Raw genomic sequence first — 14,635 nt, 5'->3', positions numbered from 1 at the left:
CAACCTTATTGATTACGGTGACCGAATTCTTCAAACACAAAGGAGAGAGCAATTTAAAAAATGCTTGAATGATGAATTATATGTCTCGAAAAAAATCTCTTTATACATTAATATATATTTACATATATAAGTATATCTTAATTATATATGTAAATTAAATTAAACAAGTTTAATTAATATATATATATATATATATTTATATATATATATTTATATATATATAATTAAGATTTCGAAAATATCATTCCAATTAGGGAATGATATTCTCGATACTTATATATATTATATATTATATTTTCCTTTGTGTGCAATTTATGTATTATGGTATCAATATTATTTTTTGTATAAATTAATACCATCTATTAATACAACTAATGTGCTTTATTCTAGTTCAACTATAATGCTATTAATTTATTAAAGTCCATTACTTTAATAATTTATCATGATGGGCTTGTACTCCTACTAGCCCATAATTCATGCACTCATTGTATTAATATTATCATAATCCCGATCGATGATCAAATATCACTGATGTGATGATTTTAACTTAATCGTTATTAGGATGCACCCTTTAATTTTTTAAACCAATAAAACATAAATAAGAAACGTGGTACATAGCATCACAGATTCTAGTCTCGAGCTTGAGCGATCCTTATCCTTATTTTGGACAACCCAATCGACTAGGAACTTAATTTAGAATATACACTAATTAAAATATATGCTTCATGATTGTCATCACATGTACAACTTCATATTTATTTACTATAATATATTCAAGGTCTTTATCTATGCATCTTACATGAGTATGAAGATAAAGTAAATGCCATAATTGAATAAAAGATAAATTAAATTAAATAAAAATTATTTATTACACTCGAGTCAGCCAACAGTTGGCTTGCAGAACATGTGCTCTAACAAAGCTGTGCTTGTCTTTTCCTACTATTTCAGAGAGAGTGGTGTACTCTGCACTAAACCCAAGTAGTATTCTTATTTGAGAATCCCTGATGATCTCTTAAGATAATAATTTGTGCATTTAGGGCATGTTACTGTGCTTTTTAAATGTTGCACTCAATTCTTTTTGTATATACCTTGGCACTTGCAGTGCTTGTTATAAATGTTTTAGTTTGATTTTTTTACAAGAAGTTCCATTTCCTCTATCATCTCCTCTAGAGTTTGCCTTTAATTCCCTTGAACATCTGTAAGTCATATTGACTACAAAAACTTTGAGTTTGCTTCATGCCATTTTCATGGAGTCATTATCTTGTTATGCACAATGCAGTATGATGGTTCAACCACTGCCAGAAGGTTAATAATACATTTAATTTTTAGCAGAATCAAAACCTGGTCATGGAAAATTTGCCTAAACTAAATTCACTCCTCAGTTGAAGAAATAATGAACTTATAAAAATACTTTTGCTGCCAGAATGGTGAAGCATCCATCATCGCAATCGGTGCAAAGCTAGGTATGCAATGAATCTGTATCCCACCAACATCAGCACCATGATGGAAATGTCCGTCCACAGATGGCTCAAACCAACAGATTTGATGGCAGGATAATCTGCGACTCGGCAATACCTATTCGCGCACTCATAGTAATCATTCTCATTGTACTGAATCCCAAGAAGCAGCTTATAAAAGTAATAGCTGTAGCTCAGATATTTTAGCCAGACCATGAAGGGGGGGATTTGTCTGACGTAGTATCCTCCTGCAATAAGAAACACCAAAGTTGTAACTGAGGCTAAAGTTGCAGCTTGTTTTACGTCCATGAGTATGGCGCCAAATGCCAATCCGAGACTTTGCGAAACAAGGACGCTTAAAAGAACAACCAGAAGGGAGAAGATAAAGGTGGCAGGGTCAGGTTTAAGGCCACCCATCCAATAAAAGATGAAGGTGAATATGGTTGGCAGCCCAAGTTCCATAGGAAGATCTCCCACTGTTCTTGCTAGATAGTAGGAAGAGAGGCGGTACATCCCGGACGACCTTTCCTTCTTCAGCATGTTTCTTTCTTGGGGAAAAGTGAATACAGCATTGTAAAGTGGGTAAAAGCCCCAAAACACAGAGAAAAAGGACAACATGGCTATCTGCAAGGAAGTAACTATTAATTAGCATACTTGAGAATACATCATGACTAGTATTGTACTCTAAACATGTACTCGTTGGAAAGCTTACGCGGTCGTCAATGTGAGATGGCGGAGTATGCCACCATAGAAGACCGCCAAGTATCGCCACACTTAGAACTTGAAAGGTTCTTAACCTGTTGAAGGCTTCAAATCTTCTCTCTCTCAGTCCTCGTAACAGTAGGACATGAAATTGATGCCACCAGGTTGTGCACCATTTTTCGAATTTCGCATCATCCCCTGCTTCATTTGAAATCCGTGAGCCTTAAAAGCTTGCGAAAATGTGTTAGTTCTCTGATTTTGTGGGAGAAGAGTGGATACTTACTTGTAGTCGTAGAGCTTTCATTATTGTAGTTGTAGATGATTACATCTGAACTACACAACTCAGTTTTCAGCCTGGTAGAAATGTTCTGATCATAAGCAGAGATGAGAAATTCTCTTACAGATGCTGGATCTTGCGGCCGACTGTTATCACTGTGGTTGGAAGCCTGCTGGAAATCTGGTCCAATCCCTGGAAATATGATATATTAGAACTTCTAAGTATCGGTATTCTAGAATATGCACGTGTCTGAATTCACAAATATTTGTTCTGGCTAGCCAGAGTAAAGACATTTATTATATGGATTAGTATAGCCTATAAGATGTCATTATACTCAACTGAAAGTTAAACAATCTGAGGGTGGGTCTCATTTTGTTAAACTCTGTTGATTATTTTCAGAAAGAACCTTTTGTGTAGAGTAAATGACATCTTTATGCCTCTTGAGCAGGAGAGTTGAATAAATGGGACAAGTTCCTTTATGATAAATTATGTGCTTGTGCTAAATACTTGTTATGGAAAGCATGATTTTTTAATTACCATTAGCAAGATCAAGCAATAGATCGGCCGGGTTGACAATTATGGATGTTGAAAACCCAAGTGAAGAAAAATACTGCAAGGCAGTTGATGCGGGACCATAGTAAATCGGGCAGCCTTCAGAGAGCAAGACTACCTTGTCGAACATATGGTACAGTCGGCTAGAGGGCTGATGAATGGTGGTTATAACAGTTCGACCGCCACTAGCAAGTCCTTTCACTGTGTTCAGAATTCGTTGAGCTGTGGTGGAATCTAAGCCTGAAGTGGGTTCATCCAGTAATAATAAGCTTGGGTTGATGAGCATTTCTTGACCTATGCTCACCCTTTTTTTCTCCCCTCCAGATATTCCTCTAAAAAGTGGCCCTCCTATCATGCTATTACGACACTTAGTTAACCCCAGTTCGGTAATGACATGCTCTACATGCTGTACTTTTGCTTCTCTGGTCAGACTTTTGGGTAGCCGTAGTAGTGCAGTAAATAAAAGAGTTTCAAACACAGTAAGATGTTGGTATAGAACATCATCCTGTGCAACAAATCCTGTTCGACGTCGGATGGAGCCTGAAAAAGGCTGGCCATTGTAAGTGATCTTGCCTGACAAGTTCCCTGAAAGACGACCTCCAAGGGCTGTAAGAAGTGTGGTTTTCCCACTGCCAGATGGACCTAGCATCGCTAGTATCTCCCCGGGTGAAACCATCCCTGTGATTCCATTTAGTATTACTCTCTCTTTAGAGTTTGATGTTCCTCCACAACAAGTTCCTTTCCTCTCACAGTTAACTTTGTAAACAATCTCTTTGAACTGAAACACAAGAAGAATATTCAGCAGGTGTGACATGTTGCTAATACGTTCCTAAGTTGAGAAAGGTTGTAGTATTTTTTTTAATCTTCATCTAGCAAACAATCAGTTGTTAGTAGTAACATATATATGTTTTGTGCAAATATGACCTGTCAACTGCCTATAACATTTTTTAAAAACATGCAAGCAGGCTGGTGACCTGCTAGAGTCTGTTTTAATGTGTGCATGTGAAACTACTTTTGTTTGTCTAGACGTGTGTGGGAGTGGGGGACGACCTTTAAACTTATGGGAAACAAAGCCCGCTGTAGAAAGGACTGTGAATTGTTATGAGCTGGATAAGCCAGATATGCCGTGTCGCCGGTCTCCAGCTTCTTTGGTAGGCCTTTCTCCAGTTCAGTGCCATCATTTTCTGGTTTTGGTGCTACAGAACAGAGGGGCATGGTTAAATGTACTGGTGCTCAAACTGTTTTCTGTCGTGGTATATCGTTAGAGGTGGAGATTCGTGGTGTATTGGTAGAGCATGGAAATGAGGCAGAAGTTTAACTGCAGCTCTTAGCTTTGGTTCCCGAAGGGATCGATACACAAATATATAGCCGAGGACGCATGCGCAAGAATCTGATACATTAAAGTTTTTTAATGTAGGCCTAACATCTCTTGTGGGATCCCATCTCTTTCTCATAAAAAAAGGTTCCACTCTAGTTTATGTATGTTGGTTTATAGCAATCTCTTCCTTTTCTTTTTAGCATATATTAATATATAAGCACCCTATCTCTCTTGCTAACATATGATGCTTTATTATTTTCCAATATTTTTTTTCTGGTATTCTCTTTCCAAAAACCAACACTGTTTATATCTTCATGCAAGTGCTTATTATATTGCTAGTGGGAAGTGAGAATCATGCCACTGAACAACATTATTTTCTGAAGCCCCACAGTTCTTTTTGCTTGTGAAGAACAAGTTGAAAATTAACCTATCTCTAATGATTATGGAGGAAGTTGGAGTAAACAATAAAAACCAAATATAGCAATATAATAAGAAACAAGAATAAAAATCATACACTTGTGTTTTTTAAGCATTTGTTAGGGGTTAATTTGGTTCTCATGTTTTGAACATAAAGATTTCAAGTCTTCTTCACTTCCTAGTGGACAACTATAGTGATTTCCTACTTTCACTTTACCAATATTAGCTACCGATTAGTTAGTTTGATTTACGTAGGGTTCTGCGAATGGATTAATCTTACTTTACATGTATTTCAGTTCTTGTCCGCCACATCCATTCTTTTCTATTTAAGTAAACTACATCGACGTCCCCTGAAGCTACGCCTGAACGTGACACTACGCATATCACAGGGTGGTTGTGATTTTTCAAATCGTCGATGTTTTACTGCCATGCAAAATCTCAGGGGACGTGGATATAATTTGACATTTATATTTGACTAGTGGGAATGGTATTTGAGATCTCCTTGAGACATAAGTGTAATATATGATACCCATCTGTGGGCACTTTTACCTTACAGTTGGTCGAATATGCATCGGCTTGTTTTGCAAAATATGACCAATATATGATAATTGCCTCAGAATCTGAGCTTCTTTTTTCATATTCTGGCTTTATTTCTTCCTGTGTTTGAATGAGGATATCTATTGATGTAACTCATGTCGTCTATGCTAGCGAAATGCTATTTTACTCGGAAGTATTGGCAAATAAACACATCCATCTTTTCTGCTGCAGGGTAATGCGAGAACCATTTTTCTTCTAGTCCTTCATCATTATCATGCATGGTCCAAGAGTTTGAGTCTCAATCTAGTTGGGGACTGGGGTCAGCTGCATGAGTGCCTCTTCCTTGTCGTCGCGTTCTCTTTAAAACTAGACCATGTCGAAACTTAAAGAATAATGCACTCCCAGAAAACAGTATGTCCAACTCATCTCAATCATCCTATCCAAATCTTATCTTTTGCTAATGCAGAACAGTAGTTTTCAATGATCGAATCGTCGAGAACAGATCCAAACATGTATGATCGACATCACGAGACACTTTTTCTTCTATCTTCTTAAAGAATCCTCTACCTTTTTCATTCCCTTTTCATCTTTCCTGTGTTGCATTTTCGGAAAATGGATTGGAAAGAGAGATGATTAAAGGAGTGGATCCATCACTGCATCCCAAATCTCGGCCATAGTAACACTAAGATTGATTGAAGGAGTTGGGGTCATGGTGGAGCCACTTTTGCTTGTCTCTCAGTATCTAGTCTTTCAAGTTGTATTCTTGACACTGGATGTGCATTATACAGATACAGACAACCACTCGCAGGGGATGCGTGCATGTAGAGCGATAGTAAGAGCCATACAGGCACAGTTAGCAGAAATCAAGTTGTGCCATGAAACATGCTTATATGAGGTCTAGCATATTTGACATACCTTTAGATTGTGCTTGAATATAAGGATTTTAAACCCATGGATTTCAAATATATCTATTGATGTATAAAATTTAAGGATTCATCTTTCTAGTTAAACTTTTTTATCTCCTGCATGTGCTCTTCTATTCATCAGAAGTACCCTCGCCTATCGACTTGGCTTCGAAATCTCTGTTCCATTCCATGCATGTATTGTTCATATTCCCTCTTGCTTCGTTCTACTTGTAGCCTAGTTTGACAGATTGCATGTATGGGATTAATATTCTTCACAAGGCTAGCTAGCTGAACCCTTTGCAAATGGTATTATAAATAAAAACTTACATTGTGAAATCTAAATCTTTGCTTATCCAATTAGAAGAAAAATAATTTTTCTTAAAAAAAAACTAAAAATTACTTCTATTGATCAAGAGGTTAGTATAGTTTTGGACATATATATTTTGCAGATGTTGATTTGGGTATGTGATGTATGTTTTCTTCGGGATATATTTTGGATGTTACGTCGTATTGGAATTGGTTAGGTTCATTAGTTTTTTAATACTATTTTAAGATATGATATAATAATTAATAGAATTGTTTTTGGTGGTGGTGGTGAAAATTCTAGAACTAAAATGATGTTTATGTACGGAAAAATTAAATGAGGGTGAATTTTTTTTTATTTTTTATTTATATTTCGTGAAAATAAAAGTAACTATAGATAACAAGAAGAGATATATGAGGTTAGTGTTCATTTTTTATTTTTTTTTAAAGAAAAATCTCTGCTTGAAAACGTAAGAGGCTAGAGAATATTAGTTTATAATATTAGTTGTTGCATCAACCTCTATTTTAAAAAAAATAAAAAATTGACATCTCTATTTTTATAAATTTGTTTGTGGTTATATCCAAGGTCTCCTTTGTGATGGTGGAAGCCAAATTCTACATTAGTAGTTCACATATACCATGGTGCAGGCTGGCTTCCCACTTGAGGCAATCACTTTCAAGGAAAGGGAAGTGACTTTCATGCTACGGCTCCTCCACTTTGATCTCATTTACTATTTTCTTCTCTAAATTTTTATTTCCAATACCACCACCAATGTCTTTACACATGATTGCCCCACTGAATTTTGTTTTGGGTTGATTTTTCAAACACACTCGATTCCCTTTATCAACCATTTGCTCCAGCACATCGAACAAATTAGCTAGGTGGTTGTTTGTCCCTAAGGATGTAACACAATGGTAAAACACGTGTATGTTAGCATGAGTGTAAGTACGATATTTTGAATTTTTGTGACGTCTTAAAATACAGATTTGATGTTGGAAACTAGTAATATTCTAAGAAATATCTTATTAGATGGAGTCAAATCGAAATCAACCTTAAAATGAATATGTTATGATTATATCTGAATTTATTTACGATATTTTGAATTTTAGTGACGTCTTAGATTACAGATTTGATGTTGAAAACTACTAAAACTCTAAAAATGATCCTATTAGATGGAGTCAAATCGAAATTAACGTTAAAATGAATATGTTGTGACTATATCTGAATTTATTTAGGATGCATTAAAAGATAGATGTCTTGGATTATAAGAAGAAATAAAGTTGATGCTCGTCCTTCGATTTTAAAAATACATTTAAAATTTATATGTATATTATTTGAAGTTTTTTTTAATTATATCATGAGCATGTCAATAGTTTAGATACCATGAGAAGCCAAACATATATGTTACTTGAGGGAAACGATGGAGATACTATGATCAAATGGAACTTGTCGTTTTGTGAGCCTATGGAATCGAGTTAAGAAGTTGACACGTGGCAAACACTCCTAATTCCTAGTGGGAATAAGAAAAAAATAATATTTTTTTTAAAAAAGTAATTTTATATATGTACTATATATACAAAATGCTGGTGAACATGATACTCGTACGAATCATGCATTTATCTTCGGTGGATTGTGGGATGTGATGTCCCTACACATCACTTATCTTTTCAATTTTTAATCAATTGAGATCTTCCACCTACTTTATTTTTTCACATTTTCTTTATTATTCTCTTATAGGCCTCTTTAGATTATATGTGTGTTATTTTTGTCCTAACTGTTCATGTCACAAGTCACAACTACCTTCAGGCACCAACTTTAGTAAGAGATAAGATTACGCGATAAAATGTTTAAAATTCACTATTTGGAATGATGTAGAGTTGAGAAATAGGAGTGACCATAAAACTTGAGGGACGGAAACAAAACGTGGAATATTATTTGGCTCATGCACAAATAATTGGTAAATTTAAGGCCAGTGCATATTGAGTTTGGACGGTGATTCATGTTAATTTTTTCCTTTTTCGCGCTCTCTTGATCGTAAAATATGCTCCATGGACAACAACAGTTGGATCAATAATTAGTCTCATATATATCGAAGAGTATGGTGCACTTTTACTTACACCTCTTTTATAGAGTAAGAATTTTGAGTCGATATATGGTACATATGTCGCTTACCGTGGGTTTGGAAGAATTTTTTAAAATATTAAATAATTTGGTAAATATTTTTTTTTCCCTGACGATTGTTCCTTTCTAAAAGTATGGTAAAGTATGCGATTAGTTTATGAGATCACATGTTTTTAAAATAACACTAGTTAGCTAGTGCGTGCTTATTAAGCCTCTTGGGTGTGGGATAACACAAAGTCCTCATCAATATCAGTTAACTATCGATTAATCTTGATTTTTATTTTTTATTTTTTTTTACCTTTAGTCCCCCAAAATTTGTACCTTTTGCAATTTCAATCACATTATTAAGGTTGGGTGCATTTAGTTTTCGGGTACAAATCAACAACGATAACAACTAATTTTCTTAATAGAGCTCATATAATTTTGATATTCTGAGCGTCTGTTATGGATAGTACTTTATGGACACCGCAAAATGTTTATGTAAATATTTTGGAAACATTTAATGTATTTCACAAGTTGTTGCAGTATCCATGTAATACAAAAAATAAGCGTTCGAAATATCATATCTCAGAGCTTTATATACCTAAATTAGGTGAAATCTTGATCATTCACAAGCTTTGATCTCTACATATCATGTGTTTGGTACGAAGCAACCGAAAGGTGATCAATCATTAATCACAACACAATTAGGAAGCCAAGTGTTGGCATGAATCTTTTGAAAGGGCAATTTTAAATGAATCTGATGATGTCGGAATTTTACCTCGGGTTCGGTCTGGTAGAATGGATCCTCCAAATCCTTTAGAAAGTAGGTCGGGTCGGATATGGCGGAACTGCACGAGTAACAGCTAGGTCAAAGGGACGCCGAAGGTGTTTTCGGCGTGACCCCTCCGATGCCTAAATCAGTGTCTTGAAGGCAGAGGGTATGATTAATGCGAAAACTGAGAGATATGAGTGCGTGAATGTAAAAGTGAGTAATGAATAATGAATACAACCATAACAGTACCTGTATTTATAGGAGAAAATAGAATAAGCTACCTAGTAGAATTATAACATATCCTGGACTAGGACTCTTCATCCATTGGACTCTTCTTAAGTTTATCTCTATCTTGTGAATATTTGAGAAGATCCATACTTATCTCACATATATCAGAGTCTCACTCAAATTATAAAAAAGATGCGTACGACATACTAGGCCCAGCCCTGGTCGGCCCATAAACACCAGTCCTGGTCATATCTAGTAGACCCATTATAAACGGGCTCGGGTTGAAATATTTTCTCGAGGTAACAATAGTACCTCCCGAACTGGTCTAAAAGAAGAATGAAGTTAGACTAAGAATTTAATCCGAACCCCGATCTATGCATGTGTCATTCGACCAGTTCAGAATTTAATTCATGCAATGTGTTTCTTTTGAACGGTCTAGATCAGGATCCGCGTGATGTGTTTTTAATGAACGGCTCAGATGTCCTCTGACGGTTCTTTTCCCGAAGCCAAAAAAAACATGGCTTGTCCCGTCCCGAGCCGTAGATCATGTTAAAAATCAACGGTCCAGATCGATTCACCACCTCTATATATATACTAGGCGGTAAACATTTATTTTTTCACCTTTCACTCTTGTACTGTTACGCTGCAAAAATTTCAAGAGCTCGCCCGACCCGAACTACTGCTTCTGTCTTGTTTGTGTCATTCCCGAGCTACAACTCTTTCACCTGTAAGTCCTACCGTCCTTATATTAGGTTGATTAATATGTCCTCCCCAGACGAGACTTCTGTTCGGGAAATAGTAGCCTTTTTTGAAGCATCCAATTCTCCCTCTAACAACCCCGAGCCCTCCGATTCCAATAATCCAAGCTCAGAGCTGGATCTGTCGGAGACTCGTATAGAAAAATTAAAACGATTGCACAAACTCAGGTCGGATGAAGCCCGATTATCTGCCAAAGGGAAACAATGGTATGAAGTCCTGGCCTCCCATCTAAGTCCAGACCTAGGTCCCCTCATTAGGGAGAAATCGGGAATGCCCGATACCTATGATCTTATAATCCCGGGCCGTAAAGACCGGGCTCACAGACCCCCTCCTAATTTCTTGAGCTTCAGCCTAGATCAAATCAAGATGGGTTTAAGATTTCCAGTCCCGAACTGCATTTCCTACTTATGTCAATACTTTTGTGTGTGCCCGAGTCAATTATCCCCGAACTCTTTTAGTTCAATTCTATCATTAGGTGTACTTTTCTGTTTCTTCCGAATTCCCTTAGACATAGGAAATTTCATTTACTTCTTGCAAATTAAGAAAACCGCCCCAGGCCGCTTCTATATTTCCATGCGACCCGAATACCCCTTTCTGAAGGGTAAGCCTAGCTCCCACAAAGGCTGGACAAACAGATACTTTTTTGTCAACCCCAACCAGCCCTGGGAATGCCGGTCTAACTGGGCTATGAACTTTACCAGTCCTGAACTGCCAGCTTTACCTACTCACAACTTTACCAATTTTATCAATACCATGTCTGCGCAAACTTTTGATATTGAGAGCCTGATTGAGGAGGATCTGCTCTGTCATTATGTCTTCAGTGGGAAGGGAGTAGAGATCCAAGGGGATGTAGGTAGTACCCCTGCACCCGTGCTATCCTTATCTTAGACTGATTCCCCTGATGCCTTTGATTTACCGTATTTTTATATATGTATATATATTTTTTTATTTTTAGACGACAGGATCAAATCTGCCGCTATGCCTGCCAACTTCAGAGCTGCACTGAAGAACTTGAAGAGGAAGAAAACAGAGGACAGTGAGGCCAGAACTCATCCCGAACCTCCTCCCTGAACAGTCAAAAAAGAAAGCTTTCAAAACCAAGGAAAAACCCAGCACCAATCTTCCCGAGCTTGAGCAGCCGTCCATGGTTTCCTCGTCCCGAGCACGTGGCAAAGAACCCATAATAGAGTTCGGGTCCCTACCTGACGCTGAACCTTAGGGAATGCCCGATCAGCCCGGGGTCCCAGAGATGTCATTTTTCTCGAAGCCCGACCCCCAAGGGTGCCTAGGCATAATGCAGAACCTGATTTCTCGTTCTGATTTAAAAATCCTTCAAGGAGTGCCTACCTTGGAAGCTGAACAGAACTTCGCTCTTGCATCCCTGCAGGTATATTGCATTTTTCGATCTTACATTGTATACGGAGCTGTCATGTACCGAGCTGGGTTTTAACCTTCATGTTTTCACAGGCTCTAGCTTGGGGAGGGGAGATCACCAGCCGAGCTTTCAAAGACCGGGAGGAACACAACCTGAACCAGGAGGCCTTCGTTTCTCGGATTTCTGAGCTCACACGAAAAACCCGGGAAATGAAGGCTGATCATGATGAAAAGGTGACCGAGATGAGGGTGGAGATTGAATCCACACGGGATGCTCTGGAGGCTGCTCATAAAAAGACTGCCGAGGTCATTGACTTCAGTTGTTGCCCAGGTAGGGCTGATACATTGTTTACTCTTTCACATATGAATGTTTTTGCCCAGTTCAGGTTTATTTAAGAATTTTCCTTTTCTAACATGGTTTTACTGTTATAAATGTGCATGCAAATCCAGCCACAAAATTTATCAAGTATACATCCTTTAAGGGCCCGACCTACATATATATCCGGACTGGTTGAATTTCAGTTGAGTCAAACTTTACCGTGTAAATTACTGAAAGCCCGTACTAAATATACCCGGACTGGCTGGATGACAAAACCACACCCTTAAAAATTTTAAGGACTTATCCTATATGCACTCGGACTGGCTGAATCAAGTCATAATTAATCCAGTGTATCCCTAAAACCCGAGCTATATGTACCCGAACTGGATGAGTGAGAATTGAATTCCGACCTTCAAGGGTGCCTGGACTAGTTGGATGCAAATTAGTACCTTTTCTAAGCTCTTTAAACTCTCCTGTGACCCTCGAGCTTGAATCATACTAGGATTTTCAATTACCCAGCAAAATGTGGGTGTTAGTATTGCTAATTACTAATTTTAAGCACCAGACCTGTCTGGGTTTTGAATTTCATTGGTGGGCCACTGAGGTGGACTTTGTGTGCCAGAACTGCCTGGGCTTTTAGTTCCACTGATATGGTCCTTGCGTGCCACTGAAGTGGACTTTGAGTGCCAGACCTGCCTGGGCTTTGAATTCCACTGATGTGGGCCACTGAGGTGGACTTTGGGTGCCAGACCTGCCTGGGCTTTGAATTCCACTGATGTGGGCCACTGAGATGGACTTTGGGTGCCAGACCTGCCTGGGCTTTGAATTCCACTGATGTGGGCCACTGAGGTGGACTTTGGGTGCCAGACCTGCTTGGGCTTTGAATTCCACTGATGTGGGCCACTGAGTTGAACTTTGTGTGCCAGACCTGCCTGGGCTTTGAATTCCACTGATGTGGGCCACTGAGGTGGACTTTGGGTGCCAGACCTGCCTGGGCTTTGAATTCCACTGATGTGGGCCACTGAGGTGGACTTTGGGTGCCAGACCTGCCTGGGCTTTGAATTCCACTGATGTGGGCCACTGAGGTGGACTTTGGGTGCCAGACCTGCCTGGGCTTTGAATTCCACTGATGTGGGCCACTGAGGTGGACTTTGGGTGCCAGACCTGCCTGGGCTTTGAATTCCACTGATGTGGGCCACTGAGGTGGACTTTATTTGCCAGACCTGCCTGGGCTTTGAATTCCACTGATGTGGGCCACTGAGGTGGACTTTGAGTGATAAGTTCCATAAAACAAAATTGACTTTTGCATTTAAATTGTTCCCAAAAATTGACGCCAAACAGGACTGACCGTAAAGTAAATAAACCAGGACTGACTTTTGCAAAAGATTGAAAAATAAATAAAAAGAGAATGACTAAGTGGTTATCCAGCTTAGGGAGCTATAGCATGATGAGGCCCGAGCTGAGCTACTAGGGATAGTATTTTTTCAAGTGTTGAGCATTCCATGGCCTTTTACCCCTCTTGCCTTGGGCATCTTCCAAGTAATATGCAGTTATGCCAGCTTTTCCTATCACCTTGAATGGGCCTTCATACTTGGCCTCTAGCTTTCCTCTTTCCCCTGGATGTTGTATCTTTCGCATAACCAGATCTCCCTCCTGGAAAACCTTAGGGTATACTCTTTTGTTATAGGCCTGGGTCATTCGTTTGCGATAGGCTGCGAGCCTAATTGCAGATCGGGACCTGTGCTCCTCAAGTAAGTCCAAATCCATTGCTCGCAGTTCTTGATTGTTTGGGCCGTATGCCATGATCCTGGCACTCTCTTGTCCGATCTATGCTGGGAGGACAGCTTCAGTCCCATACACCATGCTGAAAGGGGTTTCACCCATACCGGATCGAGTTGTAGTTCGGTAAGACCACAATACTGAAGGGAGCTCGTCTGCCCACTTGCCCTTGGCTGCATCCAAACGTGTCTTAAGGGCTTGGACTATCGTTCTGTTGGTAACTTCGACTTGTCCATTCCCTTGAGGGTATGCTACAGAGGTGAAAACTTGTTCGATCTTCATTTCCTGGCACCATGCCCGAACTTTGGATCAACAGAACTGTCTCCCATTATCTGATGCCAACCTGTGAGGGATTCCGAAGCGGCACACTATATTTTTCCATAGAAAATTGAGCACTTCATTTTCTGTAATTTTGGCTAAGGGCTCGGCTTCAACCCACTTGGAAAAATAATCGACTGCGACCAACAAAAATTTTCTTTGTCCTGTGCTAACAGGGATTGGCCCCACAATATCCTTTCTCCATTGATCGAAAGGACAAGCAGCCACCACTGCCTTTATGTATTCTGCCGGCCTCCATTGTAGGTTAGCATGTCTCTGGCAATTATAACAAGAATTAACCAGATCTGCTGAGTCTTTCCGCATGGTTGGCCAGAAGAATCCTGCCAAAAGTGCTTTTCGAGCTAGGGCCAGACTGCCCAGGTGACTGCCACAAGACCCTTCATGAATTTCTCGTAAGACATAATTGGCCTCATCAGGACCCAAACATTTTAACAAAGGCTGAGAGAAAGATCGTTTAAATAGAATTTGATCGATCACGACGAAACGGAGAGCC

General features: G+C 38.9%; 1 protein-coding gene across 2 annotated transcripts; it reads right to left on the bottom strand.

Annotated features, from left to right (window-relative positions):
* Positions 1-1,019: 1,019 nt before the first annotated feature.
* On the bottom strand, positions 1,020-4,402 carry LOC140864264 (ABC transporter G family member 14-like). 2 transcript variants are annotated; one of them, XM_073268327.1, is made up of 5 exons: positions 4,039-4,402; positions 2,974-3,766; positions 2,443-2,628; positions 2,170-2,360; positions 1,020-2,081 (listed from the first exon to the last, which is right to left on the bottom strand). In XM_073268327.1, exons 1-5 carry the CDS (start codon positions 4,201-4,203, stop codon positions 1,440-1,442), a joined length of 1,977 nt encoding a protein of 658 aa, XP_073124428.1. In that variant the 5' UTR covers positions 4,204-4,402; the 3' UTR covers positions 1,020-1,439. The 2 variants fall into 2 exon arrangements, with proteins under 2 accessions (XP_073124428.1, XP_073124429.1); XM_073268328.1 differs by having other exon boundaries at positions 1,024-2,081; positions 2,170-2,357.
* Between the last annotated feature and the right edge of the window lie 10,233 nt (positions 4,403-14,635).

The sequence above is a fragment of the Henckelia pumila genome, chromosome 4 (assembly GCF_033568475.1).
Source record: "Henckelia pumila isolate YLH828 chromosome 4, ASM3356847v2, whole genome shotgun sequence".
Classification (NCBI taxonomy): domain Eukaryota; kingdom Viridiplantae; phylum Streptophyta; class Magnoliopsida; order Lamiales; family Gesneriaceae; genus Henckelia; species Henckelia pumila.
This window is presented reverse-complemented; position numbering and strand designations above follow the sequence as displayed.